This window comes from Clarias gariepinus, chromosome 26 (genome assembly GCF_024256425.1).
Source record: "Clarias gariepinus isolate MV-2021 ecotype Netherlands chromosome 26, CGAR_prim_01v2, whole genome shotgun sequence".
Lineage (NCBI taxonomy): Eukaryota > Metazoa > Chordata > Actinopteri > Siluriformes > Clariidae > Clarias > Clarias gariepinus.
Window position 1 is genome coordinate 4,853,332 of NC_071125.1, and position 26,557 is coordinate 4,879,888.

General features: G+C 37.8%; 1 protein-coding gene across 1 annotated transcript in view; it reads left to right on the forward strand.

The window, feature by feature from the left end:
* Positions 1 to 9,118: 9,118 nt before the first annotated feature.
* Positions 9,119 to 26,557, forward strand: part of iglon5 (IgLON family member 5) — a gene marked incomplete at its 5' end in the record, with an annotated part of 163,740 nt that continues 146,301 nt past the window's right edge. Inside the window, one exon of the mRNA XM_053487385.1 lies at positions 9,119 to 9,491. Within this exon, the coding sequence (XP_053343360.1) occupies positions 9,119 to 9,491 (373 nt within the window). The remainder of the gene's footprint in view (positions 9,492 to 26,557) is intronic.

Sequence of the window (26,557 nt, forward strand, 5' to 3'; positions counted from 1 at the left end):
TAGGGTGATCTCAGGCCCTAGTTTCCTGACCCCTACTACAAATTTTTGCTACGGTCTCTAATGTGCGTTAACTAAAAAAATTATCACAAAAAAACATAACATAAGAAAAATATTTACGATTTCACTTTTAATAAGTCAGTCTCGGTAACTATACTAAACATTTGGTGGCAAACACATGGAAAACACATCACACAAGATATATTAAATCCCAGAAATCTCCGTTTTCAACAGATCAGCTAATTAAGACATGCTGTCAGTTGTATATTTGACATTAAGTTGTGTAAGAAATGGTTTCAAACTGAAACATACAAAATTCAGCTCAAAGACAGACACAGTGATACAAGTGCTGAATGACAGCGTTTTAATAAGAAAAGCTCCAAAGTTCGGTTAAAGTTTCCAGACCTTGAAGAACACCCCAAAACAAGTGGTTCCTTACAGATCTTTTAGATAGAAACCAAAAAGAATACTTTTCAGGCCTAAGGCACAAAGAATCTGCCTATAACCACAGTATTTTATTACTTGTAAAGGAGAATTTTCTTTACCAAGTGCACTTTTTTCAAAAAAGAAATAAATAAAAAAAAACACTTTTGTGCCTTTGATCTGTGTTTCTTTTCAAAGTTTTTTTTTTTTAATGTTTAGAAAATTATAGTTGTTGTTTCTTGTGTTATCGTTCCTTGCTTTGATCTGTGCATATTTAATTGACCTGAGTTCAGATATGCATTTTGTCACTATACTTGTGACAAAACGCTCACTATGACTGTTTTTCGCGTAATAGATGTGTATAGTCCAGGAAAAACGCATCATATCATTTTTTAATACTTGCAGCCTGGCTCCTGCCTCAAAATGTGCTTAAAAATGCTAAATCCTATAGGTGCCTTCACTCACTCACTCACTCACTCATCTATGCAAGTTTATCCTGTATACAGGGTTGCAGGGGGCCTTGAGCCTATCCCAGGAGACTTGGCACACGAGGCCAATCCATCACAGAGGTGTCTTTACATGGACCCTAATATTCCATTAATACACAGAATATCATGCCAATGGAAATAAAACTAATAACACAGAAATTAAATTTATCAAAAAAGATTTTATATATATATTTTATTTATATTAAATACTTCACATTGTTCTTTGAGTATGTTAAAAATAATATTTTGATTAAATGCTTTAAGCACATAAACTCACATCTCATAGGATGGGCGGAAATTATTTCAATCGGAATAATATTAATATCATTTAATATTGTTTTACATAAAATCAGATGCGCTTTTATGTGGAGAAAAACTCTAAATGTTAAAAGCTTACATTTTAGTTAAAGCATATCCTATTATTAGACAGCATAGTGGTGTAGTGGTTAGCACTGTTGCCCCCCACCTCCAGGGCCGAGGGTTTGAGTCTCACCTCGGGTCTGTGTCCATGGAGTTTGCATGTCCTCCTAATTTGTGTTCCCCATTAGGGTGTACCCCACCTTGTGCCCTAAGTTTCCAGGGATAGGCTCCAAGCCCCTGCGACCCTGTACACAGGACTAACAGTATAGATGATAAATTAATCCTATTTTGATTAGATTAAAGTGACATGGAAAGTCCACCACACAATTTCCATAAACTGGTACCACTGTCAGAGCTGATGTTATAGAAAACTAATCAAAATATTTCGACCAACCAGAATAAAGACCTGAACAGCACCGTGGCATTAAAATAAATCTATATAACAATGGCTTATAAGTTTTATCTTCAAACCAGCAGCCACAATTACAAACAGTAGAAATATTGAAAACAAAAACAAATAAAATTAAGCATCTTGCTGTGTACAGTTTATTTACAGTGTAAATTCTACTTTGGTTTGGGTAAAACGAAAAATGAACAGTTTTACAGCGTGTGCAATAAAAGAAAGCCTCAGACCTGGAGCAATGCGTATGCAATACTTGGTGACGCTTTGCTGATTAATTGCTTTTCAATGGGCTGAGCAGTAAATCAAACGTAATTAATGCACATTGTATTCTCCGTTGTTCTCTGAAAGCGTGTCTCTGAAGTACTATTAAAACATGGCTGCTTTTATCTACTGAGCTGAGCATCTGCATAAGCATGATACGTGTCATTCAGCCTTTGGCTAATTGACATTCGCAAGCTTTGTCTCGTCTCCTCTCTAGTGTCATCAGTCTGTCCGAAGCAGCAGACGGCTCAGCCCTGCTGGAGATCCGTCCATCCTGAGCGGCTGACCTTGCGGGGACACAGTGCCGCGCAGTCGTTTCACTTATGTCTTACATACTGAATATTTTGAGGAATGTGCCATGGGGGAGTAGTTGGATGAAAGTATAAGGGCATTAGTGGTGGAAAAAGTGGAGACCATCAAAAGTGGGACCATAAGGCTTCACATTTAATGTCCTTTAAATATTAATTGTCAGTGAACGAGGAAATATTGTGACAAGAGCACTTGATAGCGACAGTTCACTGGTGAGCAGGGTGCTGCATGTATTGCATACAAATAGACTACAGTATCGTCTGATCATCTTCTATCATGCTGATTCAGTTTTAACTCACTTCATCTTACAGGTATGACAATGTCTCTAAACCTCTCGCTTCACTGGCTTGTCATTTCTTACTAAATAAAAAGTCATATATTTAATTATACTTTTTATTGATTTCCTTTTGTTTGTCTGGGATGTATTTAAATAATCATTAATTATTGTTCATTCTTCAAAATGTGGTTATAACTGCATCAAAGCTGTTGATCTGCATAAAACAGTAATGTGTATGCAACTGTTTATGGTTATTTTAACACCATGTCTTGAAATAAAACAGAATAAATTGCATGCCCTATTTTAATGTGCTGTACAATTTATTTTAAAGTGCTATTTGTGAAAGTTTTATAACAAAATATAATAATAATAATAAAGTATAACAAATATACTTGAAAGGTATATTTTTAACAAAATATAACAAAAACTTGTTTTTTTTTTTGCTTCAAAATCTATTCCAATATTGTTAAATATTAGACAGGCATTTTTTTTTTATGGGCCAGCGTAGAGCTTAAAGGGAAAGTTCAATTTTTAAATCAAAATTTAATGTCCGTATAAGTACTGTATATTACATTAGGTCTCCGTTGTTAATTGTTTTAAAGTACTGTCTGAGTAATCAGGGAGAAATTCTATAATGGTCATTCTGTACAAACTTTTTTTTAAATTCCTGAGACTCATATGAAGTTTCTGCAGTCCCGCTGAGCTAAACCAAAGTTACTGTGTATTTAGTATGAATTTAACTCTTTTCTTTTCCAGATTCTTTAAGCCTAGTTCCCGAGAAAAGAAAATACAGTGGTATTTCGGAGTACAAATTAAAGTACTTAGTAGTAAAGTACTTAAAGTGAAATTTTATATTGTAAAACGCATTTTACTGTAGAAAATAATGTAAATGCAGATGATCCATTTCAGTCACCCAAAAATATTACCAAGATTACCAATTTCCTTCAATGTTGCACTGGTGGCTTGGTGTATCACATGCCATGCGAAAGGCCCGGGTCGATTACCAGCCAGTGCCCAAACCCCAGCTACTGGAAGCATTGCTGGTCCCAAGCCCGGGTAAAATGGAAGCGGTTGCGTCATGAGGGGCATCTGGGGTAAAACCTGTTTCAAGCTTGTATGTGCAGACCAAGCGTCCGCTGTGGCGGCCCCTTTGCCGGGAGCAGCCAAAAGACCAACAACCAATTTCCAGCACTATAATAAATTTTTTGCTTATAAAGACGTTGTTAAAAGACGTAAATATTAAATAAACAGACCTTAAACCACAACCTTAATTCATGATTCCTCTTGACACCAGCTGCTTTAAAAACAAAATTGAAAGTGGCTCCCTTTTCTTCTTGCTACCGTCCTTGCTGGAGCCCTGGTGCTACTGTATGCTTTCAGTAAATCCTGCACAAAATGCAAAAGAATCCACAAAAAGGTTTTCTACTGACACAAACCAGTTTTAATTGGTTCCTGGATGTACATGCAACTGAACAAGCCAGTGTTCAATTTGTATGCCGAAAATTCTTTATATGCTGAGGCCAACCTTTTGCAAAATTTCAGTTCTTAAGGTAAAAATTCCTGTTCGTATGCCGAAGTACCACTGTAGTTAAATTCAAACTTGGTTTGGCAGAGCAGGACTGCAGAAGTTTCATATGAGTCTCAGCTGAACTTTGGAATGCATTTTTGCATGGAACGAGGGTTGCAGAATTTGGCTCTCATTATTTGGCTCTCATTATTATGCATTTTATATCTCATAAGTAGGAATGGTATATTTCTTTATTTGTCTCTTTATTATGCATTATTATGCATTTTTGCGCTGAACGATAATTGTGGAATTTGGCCCTCATTATTTAAATTGTTTATTATCATTATTGAAATTGTAGTTCCGGACGACAAACTATGGTGTGCAGAGGACAAGAAAATGTAACACAACAAAATCCTGTTTACTATAAATATAATAAATATTTAATTTGAATTGATGGAATCTCTCTCTTTCTCTCCCTCTCCCTCTCTCTCTCTCTTACACAAACACACACACACACACACACACATCCAATCTACCATCTACCATTGGGTTTTAGATCAATGTGTATACTGTATACTATATACTTGCTGCAGACTTGTTGGCTACGCATCCATACTGAGAATCTCCCATGCTGCCCCATTCCAAAGGCGCTCTATTGGATTGAGATCTGGTGACTGTGGAGGCTATTTGAGTTCATTACAGTGATCTCATTGTCAAGCTCAAGAAACCAGTTTAAGATGATTTTACCTTTGCGACTTGGTGCATTATCTTTTGGACATAAGGGGATGAACAAGGTTATCAACAATAATCATGCAGGCTATGGCATGTAAATGATGCTCAGTTGGTACTAAGGGGCCCAGAGTGTGCCAAGAAAATCTCCCCCACAACATTACACCACCACTAGCAGCAGCAGCCTGAACAGCAGCCTGAACAGCCAGCACAGGGCAGGATGAATCCATGATTTCATAATGATGCCAAATTCTGACCCTTTCATCCATATGTCGCAGCAAATGAAATGTGCTTTAAGATTCAACGTGTTCTGTTTTTAGAGGGGCTCTTCTGCATACCTCGGTTGTAACCAGATGTTATTTGAGTTACAGTTGCCTTTCTATGAGCTTGTACTGTACCAGTCTGGCCATTCTCCTCTGACCTTTGGCATCAACAAGGATTTTTTACCCAGAGAACTGCCCCGCACTAGATATTTTCACTTTCCAGACAATTCTTTTGAAACCCTAAAGATTGTTGTTGATACGCTACTTGCACGCAGACTCGTTACGTACTTCCGCTTTGAAGTAAAAGGGCTCGCTGAGTTCCATTTTTTCGGCCATTGTTTTGGAGTTTGGAGGAAATGTTCAGAAAAAAAAGTGTGAGACAGCAGAAGGTATCAAAGTTAGTAACTAGCGCTGTACCAGTGCTTTTTGCCTGGAATGATTACGCCGCATCGCGGCCCAGTGGTATCCATCGAACCCATACCCATGGATGTAACGATAGATTATGATTACTGTAGCATTCCTGTGCCTTCATTATTAGACCTGGCATGTGATAGAAAGAACTTTCTAATGAAGTGGAGAAGCTGAAAAACCAGCTACAAGAGCTACACGTTCAGCGTGACTGTACTGTACATTTACAGAACACAGTACAGGGTAGTATATACAATGTCTTATCTATATATACTACTCTTAGTCTACCTCATAAGACTCTTGTCTGTTACAGGGCTGCTCTCTATCACTTTATCATACTTACAAGCTCTATTTGCACTTTACAGTATGTCTGCATTTGCACTACTCTGTCTGGTTTGCACTCTCTGCCATGTGCCCTTACTTGTATATTGTATTTGTTTTTTTATATTATATGTATAATTGTATAATTTTCTTTGTATTTTTTAAATTCTACTTCTTGTATTTAATGTTATCTGTTATCCACCAAGGGTCTGAAAGTAACGCAATTTCAATTCTCTGTATGTCCTGTACATGTGGCAGAATTGACAATAAAGTTGACTTTGACTTTATTAAGTTCTTTTATATATATATATATATATATATATATATATATATATACACACACAGTGGTGTGAAAAACTATTTGCCCCCTTCCTGATTTCTTATTCTTTTGCATGTTTGTCACACAAAATGTTTCTGATCATCAAACACATTTAACTATTAGTCAAAGATAACAGATAACACAAGTAAACACAAAATGCAGTATTATTTAGGGAGAGAAAAAATTCAAACCTACATGGCCCTGTGTAAAAAAGTAATTGCCCCCTGAACCTAATAACTGGTTGGGCCACCTTTAGCAGCAATAACTGCAATCAAGCGTTTGCGATAACTTGCAGCGAGTCTTTTACAGCGCTCTGGAAGAATTTTGACCCACTCATCTTTGCAGAATTGTCGTAATTCAGCTTTATTTGAGGGTTTTCTAGCATGAACCGCCTTTTTAAGGTCATGCCACAACATCTCAATAGGATTCAGGTCAGGACTTTGACTAGGCCACTCCAAAGTCTTCATTTTGTTTTTTTTCAGCCATTCAGAGGTGGATTTGCTGGTGTGTTTTGGGTCATTGTCCTGCTGCAGCACCCAAGATCGCTTCAGCTTGAGTTGACGAACAGATGGCCGGACATTCTCCTTCAGGATTTTTTGGTAGACAGTAGAATTCATGGTTCCATCTATCACAGCAAGCCTTTCAGGTCCTGAAGCAGCAAAACAACCCCAGACCATCATACTACCACCACCATATTTTACTGTTGGTATGATGTTCTTTTGCTGAAATGGTGTGTTACTTTTACGCCAGATGTAACGGGACACGCACCTTCCAAAAAGTTCAACTTTTGTCTCGTCGGTCCACAACGTATTTTCCCAAAAGTCTTGGCAATTATTGAGATAATTTTTAGCTAAATTGAGACGAGCCTTAATGTTCTTTTTGCTTAAAAGTGGTTTGCGCCTTGGAAATCTGCCATGCAGGCCGTATTTGCCCAATCTCTTTCTTATGGTGGAGTCGTGAACACTGACCTTAATTGAGGCAAGTGAGGCCTGCAGTTCTTTAGGTGTTGTCCTGGGGTCTTTTGTGGCCTCTCGGATGAGTTGTCTCTGCGCTCTTGGGGTAATTTTGGTCGGTCGGCCACTCCTGGGAAGGTTCACCACTGTTCCATGTTTTTGCCATTTGTGGATAATGGCTCTCACTGTGGTTCACTGGAGTCCCAAAGCTTTAGAAATGGCTTTATAACCTTTACCAGACTGATAGATCTCAATTACTTTTGTTCTCATTTGTTCCTGAATTTCTTTGGATCTTAGCATGATGTCTAGCTTTTGAGGTGCTTTTGGTCTACTTCTCTGTGTCAGGTAGCTCCTATTTAAGTGATTTCTTGATTGAAACAGGTGTGGCAGTAATCAGGCCTGGGGGTGACTACAGAAATTGAACTCAGGTCTGATAAACCACAGTTAAGTTATTTTTTAACAAGGGGGGCAATCACTTTTTCACACAGGGCCATGTAGGTTTGGATTTTTTTTCTCCCTAAATAATAAAAACCATCATTTAAAAACTGCATTTTGTGTTCAATTATGATATCTTTGACTAATAGTTAACGGTTTTTAATAAGCAGAAACATTTAAGTGTGACAAACATGCAAAAGAATAAGAAATCAGGAAGGGGCAAATAGTTTTTTACACCACTGTGTATATATATATATATATATATATATATATATATTTTTATATAATATGGTTGTTTTGCAAATACGATGCACATCAGTAACGTTAATCCGTGGGAGATCCTGGAGACAGCGGGTGTAGAACGTAGCCATTGCTAAACCGGAACTAACTGAGCCCTATTGAAAAGAACACGGAAGTAGGTGTGCAAGTAGCGCATTGTGTTGTATTTGAAAATCCCATTAGATCAGCAGTTTTGGAAATACTCGGACCAGCCCGTCTGGCACCAACAACCACGTCACGTTCAAATCATCTTGACCTTGTCTACATGACTAAATGCTTGTTTCTGCCATGTGTTAGGCTTATTATATATTTGCATTAAAAGAAGTTGAACATGTGCATGGACTGTGGGAGGAAACTGGACCAGAGGAAATCCACCATGCAACAAGGTTCAAGATGTTCAAAATCTAGAGGCTGAGATTACCACTATTGTGAGTACACAGTGTAATCGTTGACTATCGTAAGTATACATTGTTAACGGGAAAGAAGTAGAAATAGTTAAAAAGGTAAAGATAAAAATAAGCTGATTAGCTTTATTGTAATCAGTGATATTAGTACTATTGTAAGACTGATTTCAGGTCCTTCAATGTATGAAATGTAAATATATTATTAAAAGAGAAAGAGCGAGTGGAGCCATTGGTGACCATTGTAATGTATTTATTCCTATTATAACGACTGTGAAAGGAACTCTGGTAAACATTCATACACACACACTACGGCCCAATCTGCATGTCCTTAGACTAAAGGAAACTGAGGTACCCAGAGGAAACCCACCAAGCATGGGGAGACCATGCAAAATCCATTTGGAGGAGGGAATCGAACCCGGACCCTGTAGGTGCAAGGCGCTAATCCGCTTAACATGTGTGTAAAAGATTATCCCATTTATGCTGTATTTCTTCTGTGAAGTATTTATACTTACATTTGAACTTAAATGAAACTTGTCATATGTTACAGCCTCTCCTTCTTATTGTTCTTCCCCATCCGATATAAAAAAAAAATACTACTACGTGTCACGTGTGTGACTGAGTGTGTTTCCCTCCCCGTACACATACACACACACACACACACACACTGTCAGGAGGAATACCGCAGTACCTGCACACTTTCCCTATAAATCACTTTAATATTCTGTTCTCGCTCTTGTCTTCAACCCCGCCCCTCCTACCTCCTGATTGGTTAGTTCGACTCCTCCGAGCCCCGCCCCCGCGCTTAGAAAGTGGACCGGCCGCTTTTCCTCGTCGAGCTGCCAATCAGAGCGCGTGCGGGGGGCTCAGCTTTAGACTCTGGCTCGCGCTAACTATGCGCGTAGTGTCGCGCTGAGCTCGCGCCGCATTCCGAGAGACAGAGCGAGTCCGGATCACAGCAGTGAGAGCGCGCGCTCCGTGATTTATTATTATTTTTCTCTTCAATTCGTTACTTCATCTGGTGCGGGAATGCGCTGTGCATGAGGGATATCGATCTCCTGAGGGGTCACTTTGGAGCAGGAGGAGAAATACTACTACAAAAAAAAATAAACCCTGGACATTTTGCATCCAAGACAATTGCATTTTTTGTTGTTGTTGTTGGAACATCTGTAAACAAGTAAACAAGATCAAGGGAGAGGAGGAGCGCGTGTCGTGCGCTCTATGCATTTTCTGTCTTTCTTGCAAAGAAAAAACAAACATTAAGGACAACCTGCTGAATTGCATCGCGGTGCAACTCGTAAACATGATGCGCGCGATCTCAATCTTCACCGCTTTGCTGCTGGCGCTGCTGCCTGAAGGTAAGTCGCAAAGGATCGCGTGCTGGAAATACTGAATGCATGTCTCTCTCTCTCTCTCTCTCTCTCTCTCTCTCTCACTCTATCTCGCTCCATCTTTCTCTCTCTCCATCTCTCTCTCTCTCTCTGGAGCGCGTCTCGTCTCGCGCTCTGCTTCTTCAGCTCGTGCGCTTCTCCAGTCGCATACTAATGCGCTGCGGCTCGCGCTCCCTCTGCTATGTATACGAGGATTTTTTTTCTTCTTTTTTTTCTTTCACAGATTTAACTTTTTTCACATCATTTGATAAAACAGAGCATTAAACTAATGAGTAAAACCATTTGTTTTATTATTTCATTATTTTAAAAGTTAATAAGATAAATCTTGTGATCTGTCCTGGTGAGGGCTGTTTAATTATTGATTAGGTCACAAACCACGCCCCTGTATTCACTTATTTTATGTAAATATGTATTTAAACCACACCCACACCTGAGAACCTTTTACACAAACCAGTAACTTATAGATGAGTCTGTCTTCATGAGCCTTTATGGGTTTAGGTGGTGTCTCCAGAAATTTTGTGTACACATTATTATTATTATGGCTCAAGCACTATGACATCAGGTCCATCTAGTTTCCTAAGGATTAATAGGGCCCAGTACTAAGACATCAGCTCTGTCACATCATAGTGTAATATAATAATTGTTTATTGTTTAAATATTTTTTTTGCAGATTTTTAGGGCATTTGGAAGGGTCTTAACATGCTCAAAGCACACAGGTTGGAATCTGCTGCCATTAAGACACCTGAGTGTCTCGGCCCTGGGTGTGGCACGGGGCCCACACACAAGATTTTGCTGCATAGCTCATACACACTTGCATGTATACATGCGAAACCTGGTACACATTTAGACCTCATTAAGCTGAACAACTTTCCCACTTCATGTCATTGGCTTTACACAACAGAAAGTCAGTTATTTTGCGAATTTGTATATACTCCTCCTAGTGAATTTATATAATCGCCACCAAACAAGGTCAATATGATCTCGAGATCAGAGTGTAAAATTGGTTCACTGGTGTTTGGGCCTGATCATTATTGCTTGCAAATATAATCAGTTATATTCCATGAAACGTTCTGTCATTACAAATCCAGAGATGAATCCAGAGATGCACACAATTGGCTAGTGTCAGGGAAGACAAGAGTATGTTGTCTCTTCGATATGAACATGTTGTACCATTTCAGTGTCTGGAAAATATTCTGATCTGTCTGAATGCTTGAGGTTGTGTGACATGAGTCACTCTTATTCAGCTTCTCATTTTTGGTCAACTTGTCAGTTTGTACCCACCAGCCAATTTTGACTGTCTTCCCTATCAATAACTACAACTGTGAACCCCCAACATGGTTACCCTTGGATTCTGTAGATTTTAAACATGCAACCTTGTTGCAATTTCGCCTTCCACCTCCAGGATTGGGGCTTGATTTCCGCTTTGGGTCTGTGTGCATGTTCTCCCCGTTCTTGGTGGGTTTCCTCTGGGTACTCCGGTTTCCCACAATCCAGAAACATGCAGGTTAGGCTAATTGGCGTTCCCAAATTGTGTATTGTGAATGACAATTGGGCGTCAAGCTGGCAACCCAACCCCTTAAGTAATTGCCAGGTTATCTGCAGGGTGGGCAGTATCCATCGACCTGATTTACTGGATTGTTGTCACTTGCACACAATCCTCTACTGCATCTATTCCTGAGAAGGATGACCAGATGTGGCACTGTAGTCTGTCTGGATACCTAAGGCATGTTTGTTGCAGTGGTGAACATCATAATGCTCACTTATATTTATTATTGAGTTGAGCTTGATTGATTATTCACTTACTGTAAATTGAACAGCTTTAATTTCAATGTCAAATAAAGCAAAAAAAAAAAAAGTTAACCTGTAATTGATGTGAACTCAGACGTTATGGGTCAGATTAATTTATCAGGATTTTTTTTTTTTTATTAATTAAAGCACTGTTATAATTAACCATAATATTACTGTACATGTTTAAAATGTGAACACACCTTTTATTTAAGTAGATGTGTCTTTCTTTGCTTTTTTTCCCCCTGAAACAAGTTAGCATGCCAGCTCTCGTAGATTGCTCTCATGGAGACTCCTTTGTCCACTTGGCTTCCCTACAAGGTTTCAGTGGAATTCTCTGTCACTCCATGTGATCCTGCTCGCATTTCATATTAACCAGTAATTTATTTCAGTCATTTCTGTGGATACATTGTTGTTGTTTTTGCCTCTCCTTTTTGAAATTCTCAGTGATCACTAGTAAAGATTTAACTCTACACATCATGAATATCTCATTAAGGATACTAATCAGCAAGCAAAATAAACGTCTGCTGTGTCTCATTGTTTTAATCATTCTTGCATTTATTATTATCATCATCACATCATTATCCGATCATTTTCTCATTTCTTTGAAGACTTTCTTTGTGTTGGATCTTGATTTGCTGTATTTTTTTTTTTTATTGTTGTTGAATTTCTATCTTTTTTTTTTTTTTGCTTTTACCTTTTTTATGTTTGTTTTAACAGGTTTCCTTTCATTACCATGTCTTTTTAGGGTAATGTTGTAAATCAAATAAATAAAGTTATTATAAAGTCGACTGTATGAAGATTTAATTGAATGTCAGTGTGTAAAAACTGGATTTGGATAAACAACACAGCACGTAATTACAAGCTCTCCTGGTAGGGCGGGCTTAATGTAAGAGCTGTTAACATGGGATTTTAGGATTGTGTTTATTGGAAACGTGTAAGGTTACATTGGGTCACATGGGCTTTTCTTTGTTTAGTTTGTACTGCAACATTTACAGCCTTTGAAGTAACCATGTGGTTATTTTTTAATGAGGTGTGGCCACAGATGAATAGAGAATCAATCTAGATCTGTTTGTGGGTACGAACTACTTAGCTTGTGGCACGCACTGCATTTTAACATGATTGACTCGCACAGATATTCAATTTGACCATTGTCACCAGTGGAACGTAAGAATTGAAATTATTGATCTTATCACTCATACTGATACCAATGTGACAATACCAGCATTCTTTTACTAAGCAATCGTTGTCACGGTCAAATGAGCGCAAGGTGCCACAAATTTCCTGAACTTTTTTATGAGCATGGAGCAGTGAAGTGAGCATGCAGAGGAAATGTCACAGGTGAGAGCACTTCAATTCTTCCAGCACGGAGACACGTGTGCTTTGTTCATGAGTCAAGGTACAGTCTACGCCAATGCCATGACGTCTGAAACATAAAACTTAGAATTAGGACTTTATTACTAGCGCTACATGGCAGAAATCAATGCTTTGGCGAATGCTGGATTGGAAAATCTTCTGAAGTAGGTTTTTCTCTTGTATCAAATCTCCTGGAGGCCATGTTTAAAGTATCTCAACAGACACAACTTTGCTATCTCGCGGCCACAACACAACAAATTGTGGCATTGATATATTGTTTCATTACCTTGAGAATTATCTCATAGCCTTGCTATATTATCTCATTGCCTCTATATAGTATGAACCCGTGGTCTCATTATATTATCTAATCGCCTTGATATATTATCTTCCTTAGAAGATCACCTTGTTGCCTCAAGATAGTAATTTTTGAATAACTAAAAAAAACCTCAACGTATTGTCCTATTATCATATAATATTAATATAATATCTCATAACCTCAATATATCCTTTGTCAGTATAATAACTAATAACATCATTAAAATATAATATCTAATCACTTCCATATACCACCTTACCTCAATGTAATATCGCACAGTCTTAGTATATTGTCTCATTACCTCAATATAATATCTCATGATCTTAGTTTGTCATTTCATTACCTATATATGGTATCTCATCACCTCTGTATACCTCATTTTCTCTAAATAATATATCATCAGATCAATATATCTAATCACCTCAATGTATTATCTCATTACCATAATATATTATCTCATCACCTCAGTATATTATCTCGTCTCTCAATATATTATTTCTTCACCTTAATATATTGTATTATCTCATCTCCTAAATATAGTATCTCACCACCTCAGTATAGTTTCTTATCCCCTCAATATATTACCTTATCACCTAAATATATCTCCTTGACTCAAGATATTATCAATATATTAAACAATAGATATTATACAATATATTATCTCATCCCCTTAATATATTATCTCATCACTTCAATATAGTGTCTCATCACTTCAGTATATCTTACTGCCTAAATATAACCTGCATTGGAAAAATTCAGTCGCAGTGGCCGTGTAGAAAAGGTTATGGGAAAATATTAGTTTTATTAGTTTTAGGAATATTAATTTTGGATACATATCAACAGACTGGCTCTTGAAACAAGAGCGCGTCAATGCACTTCTAAGGCATCACCCTTATTATATTATCATCACCTAGGTATATTATCTCTACCTTAATTTATCATTATTTGGTATCAATATACTCAATATACAGTTTAATCTCATTCACCACTCTATATATATGTTATCACCTCAAGTTATTATCTTTAACATAGAGTCACAATATATCATCTCATCACATGGGTATCATTTGATATGTCATGGCTTCAGCATATTAACTCACATGTTCAACATACCACCTTGTGGTTTCCTTTTATTATTTTATGGTTTCAAAGGATTATCCCATAGTCTGTACATGAAATCAAATATAAACAAGACTGTCATTTCTTTATTCTCAGTCAGCGGACAAATGTTTATGCCAAGACGACATCCAATGTACTGTACATCATATCCTGTATATATCTATTTATAGATATCGATTTCTTGTTTTTTTTTTATTAGTTTTTGGATATTGCAATGAAAGAAGGGGGAAAAGCAGGGAAAACACTTCACCTACAATGACCTCTCATCACCCACAGAAAAACAGACTCTAGGGCTGAGTCAGCATGCACCATGAAACAGAAATAAACACAACTGAGTTTAAGAAAGAGACAAAAATGGATTTTTTTTTGCACGATGAGTAGCACCCTTGGTTGTTTTGAGGCACCTTCTTATCTACAGTATTTACTTCAATGCAAGTTTGTTAAACGGATACTCTGACTTTGTTCAATATAATTTGACTACATCTTTAATTTACTAAAGAAATCTTAGGGCGGTTGACCTTCAATGCAATCGTTCTTAAAGAAGACATCAGAAGTTTATGCTGTTAGACCTCATACATCAGAGCAATTGGCAAATAATTACATTTATTATTAATTAAAGAAGAACCTGTCATACGGTTTTAAACCAATTCAACTTTAATGTTGTAGAGTGTCTACAAAAAAGTTCCTGTTATCACTCACGTTATAGCAGCTATAAAAATTTAGTTTTTCTTCTGTAATGCTTTCATGTCATCCAAAAGACTCAAACCCTTACTGATTTTCTGAAGTTTGTTCGACAAAGGAAAGTCTTTACTACTGAAGACTCCTTCCTTTCTTCTGTTCACAGGCATTTGCCCCCCTAAAATCTCCAATTTAACTTTTAAAAAGCTCCTCTTATTGATACTAATGAAAAGAGCATATGGTGGCATGGTGATTAGCACTGTGGCCTTGCATCTCCAGGGTCGTGTGTTCCATTCCTGCCTTGCGCCTGTGTGCATGTTCCTCCTGTACTTGGTGGGTTTTATCCAGGCACTCTGGTTTCCTCCCACAGGCCAAAATCATGCAAAGTAGGCTAATTGACGTTGCAAAAATGCCCGTAGTGTGTGATTGGCATCCTGACCACCCTGTCTCATGCCCCGAAGGCTCCTGGGATAGACTCCAGGCTTCCAGCAAGCGAGTATAATTGATATACAGAATGAATGAATAATGGGAAGGATTTTTTGTTTTGTTTCGATCCCGGTCCTTACGCAATTGCCAAGAACAAGAATTGGGATTGATGCATGATACCATGATGGAACCATAGTAAGTTTTGTAAATGATACCCATGATCTTATTTCAACCTAAGGCTTTGAGTTGTATAGCACATTTCACAAATACAAAGGAAAAATAGAATTTGTGATTTGAGTTATGGGAGCTTTATGTCTAGCAATGCCAAAAAGCAATTCAAACTACTGCCTTAATATAAACTTTAAAGCCAGGACTATTATAAGAGCTGCTGTTGACCAATCTGATTTCGGAATACCACAATGCTCTGGATTTACAGTTTAAATATTGATGAACTGCCCTTAGGCCTCCACTTTAAGTGAGTTTTGAGTAAATGAATCCTGTCAGTTCAATGAAATATAGTGAAATTCTAAGCAGGAAAGGCACACACACTAGAGAGAAAAAAAGAATCCTGGAATATTCCTATAAACAGGTCAAATAGTCAGCTTGCATTAGCACTGCATAGTCTAGTGACCAGAAGAAGGATTCTAACAAGACAGGGGAATTTGCACTTTCACATGTATTACAATGGCACCGCAGACTGCCTCGAGATACAGTCATTATTCAAACCTGTGGATTCCCTCTGCCATTTCCCAGCTATGTTATTAATGGTTTCATCTAAGCCGCTCTCCTGGCTGATGCCTGACGCACCACCTGCACTCCAGGTGGAGAAAAAAAAGAAAAAGAAAGGAAAAAAAAATACTAAGAGTTATAAGGTAGAAAGCATTCAGAGGGGAGCACTATGACTTTGCAATATGCCACTATGATATTGAAGCCTTTAGTTATGTATGAAATTATATAATCACATCTCACGAGGTGTGTCATATGACTTGTACCACAGCGCTGTTGAATTCTTCAGTCGGAGTACTGGTGATTATAACATCCGCTCTGACAGCAGTCCCTGAACTAACAAGACTCAAAGGCTTATATGCAGTCAATATACACTACCAGTCAAAAGTTTAGACACACCTTATAATCCAATGATCTCTCCTGTTTAGATAGATGATGATGATAATGCTAAAGGCGTCCTAAATATGCAATAATCTCCTTTAAGTAGTTGATATTGAAATGTATCTGGTACTCATGATCTGTATAGTATTCATAAAGCTTCTAATCTAAAGTGCTGGTTGTTAATTGGCGATTTCTGAGATTGGTGACCCCCAAATTTAACTTCTTCTCTACAGTAGAGGTAAGTTTTGGTCTTGCTTTCCTAAAAAGTTCTTCACAAGAGTCAGTTTCATCATGGAGCTTGATGTGTTTTGCAATGCACTTGACAATACTGTTCTTGCAAGAACAAGAATATTATTATTATTATTATTATTATTATTGTCCTGGTGCACATTCATAATAAAATACTTTAATTATATATAAAACATTTTCATTAATACATTAATAACTGTTGGTAATTTGCAAAACAGCATGATGTTATTGGACTTCCTTGCTACCTAGAAACTGGACGCCCCCTCCCCCCCCCCCCCCACACCCCCCAATTTAAATAAATAAATTTCAGAGAAAGCATTATCAGAAACCGAGGGCTACGTAATGTAATTTCTACACCGTTTCAGATGTGAACCTAGCAGATATTGATTTGAGGCCTCTTACCACTCCAGTGGCTCCACAGCTCTAAGATCCCCTTACACATTTTGGTCAGTGTTACTATTTTCACCTGGCTGATCTTTCCATAGATAACTTTAAGGTGCCATTTAGGAGCCCGATGATAGTGAGCTTTTTTTCTATTTATGTTAAATTCCACTTAATCCCGCACCCAACTCTTAAATATAGAGATTTGAAAAGTATTTCAGTATAGCCAGGTGCTAATTTTAATAACTGGACTGAACAGACAAAATGGAAATCCACAATTATTACACTTGGAATTGCACATGAAAATTTTAAATGAGTAATGAATCCAATGACTCAAAGCTCTGGACCTCCCTGAAACAGCTGGAAAAACTACTTAAATTTTCTTAGACAAAAGAAAAAATGTCTTCATTTTTTTCCGTTTAGAACAAAATGACTATGGATATTATGAAAAAATTACTAAAATTACCATCCTCAAAATGGTGGGTCCATTGGGACGCTATTAAATAAAATTACTCTCCGTCCTCTTGGGGGCTCTAGTTTTTTTTTTTTTTTTTTAGACAAATTTTTTTTTTTTTATTTCATATACTGCCACATGTGCACATCTTTAAGATATGAATCTTACAGCCTGTCTTGTGGAGCCCAACAGAAAAGTGTCTAGAGAGGCTTGTTGTTCCGAAATTGCAAGTTTAAATGCTGATGATGCTACAGCCATTTGTGGCTAAAAGTCAAAGAGAACAAAATTAGCCATGCTCTATAGCCTTATGCTAGATGGTTGGAATAATAAAGGATTTTGCACGGGGGAGTATCCGAGCTCCTCTTCAACCTTGTTAAACATTACAGGAAGAAACCGGATGCTCTTATAGTCCCCTGAGAAGGCATCCCATTAAATTAATGGTGGCCCGCCAATACTTCAGGAACCAGATTAGAAATCTTTTCCCTATTTACCGAATTTACTCACTGAAGAGAAAAGCACTCTTGCTGGGTTGATTGTGAATTAGTGCTTCACCAATAACATGGCTTCTTTCTACGACATATGGAAAATACAAGTGGGGTCGGCACATGTAGAACATGTTAGCCAGCCTGGCATCTCAACTGGAAACTGGAACGGCAAATTTGGCTGACGGATAAAGAGCGATGGAAGGATGAAGGGATAGGAGGGATAGAGGGATGGCGTATGCTGCCAACCCCAACAGATGCCGCCTCGTTTAAACCCACAACCCCTCCCTTCGCCTGTCAAATCCACGCCGCCTGAACTGCGTCATGTTCCAGGCTTCCTTGTGCTCTTTATCTTCCATCCGTTGTATCTAGAGTGTGTCGTCGCTTCTTAGCTTTGCAGTTTTGGACTGCGAGTCAGCTTGAAAATCCAAGGCAGGAGGCGAAGGGATGGTGCTTGGCACCCTAGCCAAAGCAGAGTGCAGTGCCCGGGCAGGATGCCTGGAGATCTGCACACACTCCTTGCACCTGTTGGACTGAAGACCAACAGATTGCGTTGTTTTCAGACCTGGGTTATTATATGAGGTGCTGTTTTGGCAAGCGAACAATGTGTAATGAATGCACATCTTTATTTTAAAAAGTCAGAAATCTTGAGGGTGTATTCACTTATACAGTGTTAGGTTCATTTAAAAGGAACCCTGGTGTGTTCTCGCGCTCAGTGTGGTTCTTTAGGCAGGTGAAAACTCAGCAATCATACTCATATCCAGACTGACTTCTTTGTTTGCGTCGGAGTAAATTCTATCTTGCGATCCAACCGCGGCAATTAGACTGGGAATCAAATAAACTGCAGGAAATTGAATTAAACACATTGTGTGTTTTGAATTAAGCAAAAGGTCAGAGCAAACAGAAATGCAATTTTGGATATTTGGATATTTGGAGTAACAAAAACAGAAAATAAACAGTGAATTAAAAGGTTAAGAAAACAAAAAAAAGTACTGCCTCAAATCTATTTTAATATTGTGAAATATTAGACAAGCAGATTTTAGGCCCAACGTATAACCCAAAGGGATAGTTCAGATTTTTTCATGTCTGTCTTAAATCAAAACTGAGGTGCATTATGGAGACATTACAATATGTCTTGATTGTTATAAATTTTCCTGCTCTGAAATCCCGACTGTGAAGTTTGTCACCCGGAACGGGAGTATAACGTAAGTAATCGGAGCCAAATTCCACAAAATTCGTTTTATTTAAAAATGCGTTCCAAAGTTCAGCAGAGACTCGTATGATCTAAATCAATTTGCTATGTTGCGAAGTTACTGTGTATTTAGTACAAATTTAACCCTTTTCTTTTGCCATGTGGCTACTTCCAGTTAGTACACATGTACCGTCAATGTAAGGCGCAAATGGATTAAAAGTATAAATTTTGCTTTGATTCAGTGTCAGCACACTGTCTGGTTTGATTGCGGTGAGAAAGTGATTTGATTCGATCTGATTTCAGGGAGGGAACTAAATATACTGTGTATTCTTTTTTTTTTTTTGGCTAACCTGAACCAAAGAACTGAGCGGTACTCATATGGCGATTTGGACTGACAAACAAAAAGAAAAAATGTAAATGAGTTATTTAATGTTGGTAGTTTGTTTGTTTGTTTGCTTTGTGATTTCTTCGAAATACTGTTTTTCTGAACAAGATTTATAATAAATATGTCACTTTAGTTTGGTTCATTAGGCATAGGCGAGCGGAATAGCAAATCAACCAAAAGCATACAATTTGAACATCATGATGTCATTGGATCATTAAATTATATATTTTCATACTCAAACATTTCATGAATCAGATCCTATTTCTAATCTGTTTATGTGATATCATGAAGAACCCAAAAGCCTCTTAGATCCCCTTTTAGAACTGTTCTTAATTGATGCGATGAGTGATATTGAATCCAAATCAAGGTTAAATTGATGTTTTTGTTTGGCTTTTGCTATTCGATCGGGTTTCACACTATACAAACCAAAAGTAATAAAAATAAATTTGTATGCAGGGCTTTAAACATGGTCGAGACGTTACCCTAGAAATATGAACCACACTAAAGGCATCTTTGGAAAGTGCATGCGTGAAGAAATCACAGAAATGACCCCATGCACAAAGAGCAGATTAACAGTCACATGGCAGGGAATTTCCACCCCTTAGCCTCGGTTCTCCTGCTTTTAGCTGTGACCTTGAGGTCACCTTGAAAGTGCTGACGTTTCGCCTCAGAGATATGCCTCAGCGGGTCTACATCTCAGTCTCCTATCTCATTATATCCTGACCACTCGGTTTGCAATTGGGTCCAGGACAATAAGCGGAGATCACGGTGCAATGATTATTCATTAATATAATTACAGTCATTATAAGTGTTCGGTGATTAGAAAAAAAAGAGAAAAAAAAAAAAAAACGGGAACGAATTTGGGTCGCTGGTGGCGTGGGATGGGTTCGTTCGTCGTGTTTAATTACTGTAATACTACCCACTTCCTCCTCCGTTCTTCTCTTTGTCGGGTACATGAATATGCACAGGATCTTCTGCGAATAAAAGTGAAAAGAGAGCCATGTTTTATTTAGTGGAGCGCAAAGCAATCGCTTTGGTGGTCACGGAGTGAGGTAGAAATGAGAGATGAGAGATGGGAGGGAAACGAGAGGAAGGCACATGCACAGAAATGTAGTTACACACAAATACACATATATCTCTTATCTCATCCTCACCATAAGGTATATTCATGCATGTATAGAAGAAATCTAGAACATGGCCACTATTGCAGGCGGACTTGTTTTGACGCCCGGAGCAAGATGAATTTAAAACATTCCTCCAGCGAAAGGGGGCTTGTGCGAGTCAATAAAAGAGCTGAGGGCACCCAGCACCGGGAGAGAACATCTATATATTTATCAGACGCCGCAGCCGTGCTGCAAATAGCCTCCATCGATCTCGTATCAATAGTTAATCTCATATAGGGAGAACATAATAAGTTGTGGACCTAGGGAAAAATTCTTGCTCTATAAGGTTGTACCGAGACGCCGGATTGAACTGTCGAAAGGGAATAGTTTTGCTCTAGGGGTTGTGTATATATGTGTGTGTCTTGGTGTGCATACAGATTTAGAGCTGCAGATTGAAGTACGCTCTTTGACGAACAGGAACCTGCTTTATTTTTTTTTTCCCTTTGTTACACAGGACAAGGTGCTCAGCTGCAAATCAATGGGAAAGACTTAGCTGCTAACACCAGCCATACCCTACACGTAGCCTTGTGTATATGTCTGTGTGGTGTCTGTCCGTCTGTCTGTCTGTCTGTTTGTCTGTCTGTCTGTCCCCTGCTGCTTGATGCAGTACTAGCTAAAGAAAGGCATGCACTGCAGTCATTTTTAACTCTGACTTATTACACGAGCGCAGATCCCACAGGTAGCCTATGCTTCAAAATGGGTGAGTTCATAACGGCATGAATAATGAGCTCATTAGCAGATGAAAATGTCACGAGCATAATTTCAGAGTGGATTCTTTTTCTTTTCTTTTTTTAAAAGATGTAGTATATGTGCATGCAACAGATTGTAATGTAGGATCTAAGGGTAAAGCAAAATTTTTTTTTTTTCCATTTCTTACAGATTAAAAACAAATTTTTATACATATTCGATATACATAGACATTTTAAACCTTTCACGGAGATGTAATTTTGGAAGATTTAACTGCTTACACCAGGAGCGACGCAACACAACAAAGCGTCTAGACGTTAGTCATTTGCAATGAAAGCTAAGGAATTAAAGGCTGTGTCTCCAACTGCATGCTATGCACAAAATAGTGTTGTAAAGCAATAACAGACCAAAAATAGTCCTATTATACTGGATTTATCCTTTTTTAAAGGATAAAGGATCCTACCAATACAACTTTGGTTTTGCTTGGTATTGTGTAATATTGTATCTGTTGTATGGTGTATTATTATTATTGCAGCTCCTTAACAAACCTGGTAGTACAATGGCGTGTGCCACAATTCCATGGAACTTATTGGGTATTACAGTGGCTACCAAAGTTTATCAGGTATCGAATATAATATGTTTGTGCACCCTGTATCATATTAGATATGACACTGGTATAGTATAGTATGGGCAGTACCATGTTACTTTATGTAATATTATGAGTTTCAACATTATGGTATTTAATTAATGTAACATACAGTGGTAGCATACTACTGTATATGAATATTACTATTATGGTGCATAAATATGCATAACATTTTTCGCAGCATACTGCATGTGTTCCATAGTACACATTCTATCCATTCTGTACCATACTTGAATATATTTACTGTTGTACCAAAGTATAAATCATGGTAAAACCATGTAGCGTAGTGTGGTACCTGTACTATATTAACAAATGATTACCAGGGTACTGTGAAAAATACCCTGGTACCTACTGTATACAATGGTAAATATTTCTTATGGATTGAGATCCTATAGTAAGAACCACTGCAAACAATTGCTCTGTAAAAGGAAGGGCAGTCATCTAGCATTTAGCTGTGTTTACACAAGAGCTGAAATGTGCAAGCTATTATAAACTCTCCTAATGAATAGATGATACGAATACAAGCACTTTATGATCATGGTCTACTCTATGCATTGGAAAGAAAGGATCCATCAGAAGGAGCTACAAGCTTTATGTAATAGAAAATGGCTGAGTGCTGCTTCAATGCATGAACAAACCAGCTACAAAATGTATAAGGAAGACATTGTGCCTACTTTATTGGGACTATCAGGCACAGAGGGCAGACCACCTTCTCCTTATCACGAGTGGTAATAATGGACAGTAACAGCACAGGGATGTTTTACTATGTATATTTATCATTTCATGTCTCAGGTGTTTGAATAACTGTTAATTATACTAACTGTCGGTCACCAGCATGGTTGGAAGAAGGTCTGCAGTACAGAGGAGAGAGCAACTGCCTGCCAAAACCCACATTCAAAACCAGTCACAAAAGCACTTTCAGCATGAAAACACATCTCCAATCCTTTGATCAAGGGCTCTACATAATGTGTTGACCTAGGGATTGTACACCCTACATAGTGCACTAGCTTTCCATTTATCACTATTTGGGATTATACTCCAGAACCCAGCTGTTTTTGGAGCTGATATTCTAAAGTGAACTAAGGGGTATAAGAAAGAGAAACTTACAGTAAGTGATTTAAAGGACTACTCAAAAAAATTTCACAGCTGTGCTGATATTCATTCTAATAGCACTCCCTCTCACGTGATATTGCTTAATTATACTACGGTAGTTATCAAAAAATGACAGGGTTAGGGGGTTGAGTCTTGCTTCCAGTCTGTGCATTTGTGGGGTTCACATTTTTAATGCTTTGAGCGTTTTATTCAGGTTATCCAGTTTCCTCTTACAGTCCAAAGACATGCCTTGATTGGCATGAATGCCACATTTTGTATAATGAGGCTACTATAAGCTATTGCGGCCAACCACTGCTTAATATTTACATTACATTTACTGTAGCTGATGCCATTATACAGAGCGACTTACATTTTTATCTCATTATACACCTGAGCAGTTGAGGGTTAACAGCCTTGCTCAAGGACCCAACAGTGGAAACTTGGTGTTCGTAGGGTTTGAACCTTGGACCTTCTGAACCATAGTCCAATGCCTTAGCTACCCCTGATTTAAAAGGGAGCGTAATGTAATGCTGACTTTTATTGTGTTTAATTTTTAATCACACGTTAAGAAATGCAAATCAGGCCTAATGCCCCAAATTGCTAATACCTTCTCAATTTACAATAATTAATGATACCTATTAAGCTTTAAAAAAAGCAAACTTTACAAAGCTGAAACCATCAAAATTGAGGCTTAACGGCTGAAAATTTCTCCAGCCTCCACTAATGCAGCTCAGCCAGTGCAACGCATCTACTACAACTACCACTGATACACGCTAACTGAGAGTAATTCCATTACTTTTGACCTGATTTAATAGCTTGCCTTATTTGTTTCAATTATTTTAAGATAAGATAAGACAAACCTTTATTAGTCCCACAAGTGGGAAATTTGTTTTGCCACGGGAGCAAGTGGACAGTACAAAGTTAAAAATTAAGTAACAACAGAATAAAAAAAAAAAAAAAGGTAAAATTAAATAAAATAGACAAAAATAGAATACTAACAGTATAAAATGTACGCTATTACAATCTGGCTATAGAATATGGATATCTGTGTAGTAACATATTTACATAAATATATATGTAGACTATAAGTAAGCAAAGTTGACTAAGTAATATGTCTGTACACAATGAGTATATGTATACATACTGTACAGAGAGTAAGTGACAGGCATTTAAAAATAATATTTTCAATGTTTTAAATTGCACTTTGCCCAGTTGTGGTGGTTCCCCCAAGACAGAAAAAAAAAATTGCGCGTTCCACCATAGTTCCACATTTATTGCATTGCTTTGCCTTATCTGCACAGCATTACATTTCTATTTCTATTTACTTTCAAAACGTTTGGCTGACCTTCTCTGACTTACAGAAGTACTTTTAACGTCCTTGTGTTTAGACCAGACAGCTATTAATGCAAGGCTACACTTTTATAACTCTTACCATCATTTATAATTTATGTTATGGTTTATTTCCCAATCATTTATATTTTACGATCATTTATATTTTATGTAATATTTTTAATCACATTCTGTCATCTATCATCCTGTGTTGTTTATTGTTGAGTAAACAATAAGCATTTCCTATAATTTTATTTACATTAGTGTCTTATGAACGAGTGAATCAAATAAAATGTTATAATAAAAATTTCTTTGATTAAAAAAAATGATTAGACAAGCCTAGGTTTGTTAAAAAACACCGTCGCCAATTGTTCTACAAGTATCAAAAGTATTGCAACAATGTCAAGGCAGTAATTTTTGTTAGGTCTAAAAGTCTGCTTGCATTAAGCACATAGAGAAGCACATAGGGGTCTTTACTGTTTAACCGACCCAACAGTGGTAATTAGGTTTTGTGGGGTTTGAACATGGGACCTTTCCAAGCTTTAAGCCAATGCTTTAACCACTGAGCTACTCGAGTTTTTGTAGTACTCAACACACACCCTTATGAAACTCTCTACCTCGCTTAACTATCTCTAAAACTACATAAAAACTACTTAAATTTCGCTATATAAAAACCTAAAATACTCTCATCCTAGTGTTGCAAAAGTAATTAAAAACGATCAAGGTAGTTTCACTTCTGAAACACTGGCCTCCCAGGAAATCCTTTAACGGCCCAAATATGATGGTGGTGAGGTCAGGACTGTACGGTGGATGTGTCAATAACTCCCAGCCGTGTTTTTGCAATGTGCAAGTGGTGTTGGTGAATTATGTGTGAACATTTCCCATATACAGATGTGTTTCTTCCACAAGTTGGCCACATGTTATCTATCGATTTTCGAGGATCAGGCTTTTCACTCACAGAATGTATACAGGAACGACTAGGTGGTTTCCGAGCCACCTCAACCAGGCCCGCCAGATTTCACAAATGAACAGTACAGCCTTCTACCATTTAAATATGTCTCATCTTGAAGTCTTCTGTCAACCCCTGTTATGTCTTCGTACATGAGAAACGTCATTACAAGTCCTGGTTTGACTTAAACATGCCTCGTAAATTGAAGGAAAGTTTAGCTAGCTAATACCAGAACATGCACCCATGTAAGGAACAGACATAAATTATTAGAAATTATTAGTTATTAATATTTAAAGCAAGAATACACTCCTATATGAAACACAAACCTCAAACCTCAACTATCCCAAAATGATGCATGTAGTATAACACATAAGGCAAACCCCTAAAATGCAAAAACTCGGAAGCCCATTTATGCATGATCTTTTTTATAACAATAATTTACCTTCTGTACCCCTTCCCTCTACTTGCTCTAATGTTTTTTTTTTTTTTTTGTCATCCACCACTCCTGTGCAACTTCTCCCAAATAATTTACACCATAAGTAGATTCCGAGCACAGTAAATCCCCCTTAGTCTTAATCTGTGTCAGGAAAATGAACCTGGCCTGTGAACTTACAGCGCTTAATGTCCGGGCAGAACTGAGCTCCGCATGCCGAGCTAAACAGGAGGAATATTATTTACCAGTTTCACAAGCATACAGGAAGAAGGACTTGAGTTTAATCGGTTCATCGCATCGTAAACTTTTACCTCCGCTCAATCAGGATAATGACTCACGTGCTTGTGAGTAATTCGGCTGTAATGAGCTCGTTTCTGAGTTTTAGATGAGATATACCGCGTATACTGTCCAATTTGTGTGATTTTCCAGTATTTAACGGTCGAGAGAGTTCGGCACAGCTGTACGGAATGGACAGATGGGCAGCGTCCTGCTCCCTTCTTCCTCTTGTTCTGTTCTTCCTCACTATCATCCTTTGCCACATCTCCCTTTGGCTGTTCATCCGCTTCTGATCCATGTCCCTTGTCAGATTTTCTGTTTTCCTTTCCCCGTCTTCTATTGTTATCTTCTCCCATGTTTCTGCCTTACATTTTTCACACCCTCTTCCCTTACGCCATTCTTCTGCCAATCCTTCCCCGTCTTCTCTTCATCCTCTCTCACTTGTCTCTTTTATTTTTTCCCCCTTTCGTCCCTTCTTTTTCGTCCGCTTTCCTATCTCACATTCTCCCTTTTCCTTTCAGCTCTTCT